This window comes from Mandrillus leucophaeus, unplaced genomic scaffold (genome assembly GCF_000951045.1).
Source record: "Mandrillus leucophaeus isolate KB7577 unplaced genomic scaffold, Mleu.le_1.0 Scaffold388, whole genome shotgun sequence".
NCBI classification, from domain to species: domain Eukaryota; kingdom Metazoa; phylum Chordata; class Mammalia; order Primates; family Cercopithecidae; genus Mandrillus; species Mandrillus leucophaeus.
In genome coordinates this window covers 304,922-307,591 of record NW_012104120.1, presented here as the reverse complement: position 1 = coordinate 307,591, position 2,670 = coordinate 304,922, and the positions used below count along the sequence as shown (strand labels likewise).

The window sequence follows — 2,670 nt, the reverse complement described above, 5'->3', positions numbered from 1 at the left end:
ATGGATAATTGTTCTTCACAGGGATTTGGTAATGTGGGCCTACACTCTATGAGATATTTACATCGTTTTGGTGCTAAATGTATTGCTGTTGGTGAGTCTGATGGGAGTATATGGAATCCAGATGGTATTGACCCAAAGGAACTGGAAGACTTCAAATTGGTATTAATACATTTTTATGACATAGACACTAAATATAAACATTTAAACTCTGGTACAGCTATTAATTGTGATTTTCAATCAATGGCAGCAACATGGGTCCATTCTGGGCTTCCCCAAGGCAAAGCCCTATGAAGGAAGCATCTTGGAGGCCGACTGTGACATACTGATCCCAGCTGCCAGTGAGAAGCAGTTGACCAAATCCAACGCGCCCAGAGTCAAAGCCAAGGTGACATTATAAAAACCGGAACCAACATTATCAATGTGAATGACATCGGGGGGTCATAGAAGAATCTGATTGAGTTTTCTCTTCCTTTTTAGCAGCTTTATTGGCATATATTGCACATACTATACAGTTCTCCCATTTAAAGTAAATAATTTAATGGCTTTTAGCTCCCTGCACAGAGTTGTGCAACCATTACCAAAAAAAACGCATCTGCCTGACACTCCTGTAAAAAAGTTAAAAACCTAGATAAACAGGAAAGTAAAAGGTAGTTTTATACACTTTGTAGAGCAAAATAACCTCTATTTAATTTTAACTGAAGCTGTACTTCTCCCCACAGGCCCTTGTTCATATATGCATATCTCTTGCTCTCAGTGGAGGGGATTTGACAGTGTTGTTGGCATTTCTCTATGTTCCTGACTCTCTTGCAGATCATTGCTGAAGGTGCCAATGGGCCAACAACTCCAGAAGCGGACAAGATCTTCCTGGAGAGAAACATTATGGTTATTCCAGTAGGTCATCTATATTGATTAGGCTTTATATGTACTTAGAATCATAATTGTCTTTTGCAAGGAATTTGGAGGAAGAGAGGAATTATTAGTCTCCCAAGCTATATGAAGTGAATTCATCTTTATTTCACTTTTGAGAAAATATAGTAGAAGCATGGTTAATTCTAAGCATGTCACTTTTCACTGTGATCTAAACATTTATTCCAATTTCACGGTCTTTACTGAATGTCTTTAACCTTCTAAGAGTCTGGTTATAGAAATGTGTGCTGTGTTAGAAACACTATTCTAACTTAAGTTCTAAGATTTTCTGTATGATTCCTAACCTTATGCATTTCAAGTGCCCCTTCTGGCTTTACTCAGAAAACGAATATGAGGCACACATACTCAGGTTTTTTAGCAGGTAAGCATGAGTCTACACCAAAAAGTTATTAGAAATTAGTGTGGGCTTAGAATGCATTTTAAAGAACCCCCTTTGCTGAAAGTGCTTAACACATTTAATGTAACTGAAATAGGCTACCCTTAGGTAATAGGAGAAAGAATCCTGTCTTCTGAGAGGCCCTGTGGACGGTCCAATCCAATTGGTTGGTGGGCAAGCCATTTAGTCTGAGAACTTCTGGTAGAGAAGAGGCTCTAACCAAAGATTATTAACATTCATTGATTAATAAGTCAAACAATGATTTTTTTCCCCCTAAATAGAAAAAGCGTTAGATGGAATTAGGCGAGGTGGGGAGGAGTGTTAAATTAAGTGTGAAATTCCTGATACTAGCTAAAATATATTTGTGATAGTTGAAGTTCAGTCTACCTTGGTATTGAAATTAAGGTCTTAGGTTCATTTTAAGCTTTTGCTAAAACCATCGTCTTCTAATTCTTTGGTGTCTTATTTTTGTGTATAGGATCTCTACCTGAATGCTGGAGGAGTGACAGTATCTTACTTTGAGTGGCTGAAGAATCTAAATCATGTCAGCTATGGCCGTTTGACCTTCAAATATGAAAGGGATTCTAACTACCACTTGCTCAGTGAGTGTCGATAATCTTGTTCACCAAAACTCATCTTCTGAGCCAGCTAAAAGGCTGTAAAAAGGTCCACTTAAGAGAACTTATCCCTTTGGGAAAGAATTGAGTCTCAGAAAAGAAAATAATATTTTGTCTCATGAAACCTGGATCAAAAATGCACAATGTCTTTCTGGATATTAACTCTCCCATATACTTATATCCAGATTTTTATTCTGTGTTGTAATATTCACAGAATATAATTTACTTTTTTTTTTTCTTTTGTTAAGAGGGAGTCTCGCTCTGTCACCCAGGCTGGAGTGCAGTGGCGCGAACTCAGCTTACTGCAGCCTCCACCTCCCAGGTTCAAGCAATTCTCCTGCCTCACCCTCCCAAGTAGCTGGGATTACAGGCACTCGCCGCCATACCCGGCTAATTTTTGTATTTTTAGTAGAGACGAGGTGTCACCATGTTGGCCAGGATAGCCTTGATCTCCTGACCTCGTGATCCGCCTGCCTCAGCCTCCCAAAGTGCTGGGATTACAGGCATGAGCCACCACGCCCAGCCAATAATATTTATTTAAGTGTGATTTTAAAACCCCACTGTCAATACTCAGTTCTGTCTCTGGTTGCTCTTAGTAAAGGCCTGTCTAGTGTCAAGAATTGTTTTTGAGACTCCTGATGAGAATACTTGTTTTTCTTTGACTAGAGTAAGCTCCACAGTTAAGAGTAGAATTTCTCATCAAGCTGAAATAAGACCAAGACCTCCTACTGAGCTTCTCTACTCAGCCCA

The 2,670-nt window shown here is 39.2% G+C and overlaps 1 protein-coding gene across 1 annotated transcript in view; it reads left to right on the top strand.

The window, feature by feature from the left end:
• The window catches only part of LOC105547344 (glutamate dehydrogenase 1, mitochondrial), a 39,175-nt gene that overhangs the window by 28,656 nt on the left and 7,849 nt on the right, over nt 1-2,670 (top strand). The window contains exons 7-10 of the mRNA XM_011990888.1: nt 22-159; nt 248-385; nt 811-891; nt 1,782-1,905. Coding sequence (XP_011846278.1) covers nt 22-159; nt 248-385; nt 811-891; nt 1,782-1,905 — 481 coding nt within the window. The remainder of the gene's footprint in view (nt 1-21; nt 160-247; nt 386-810; nt 892-1,781; nt 1,906-2,670) is intronic.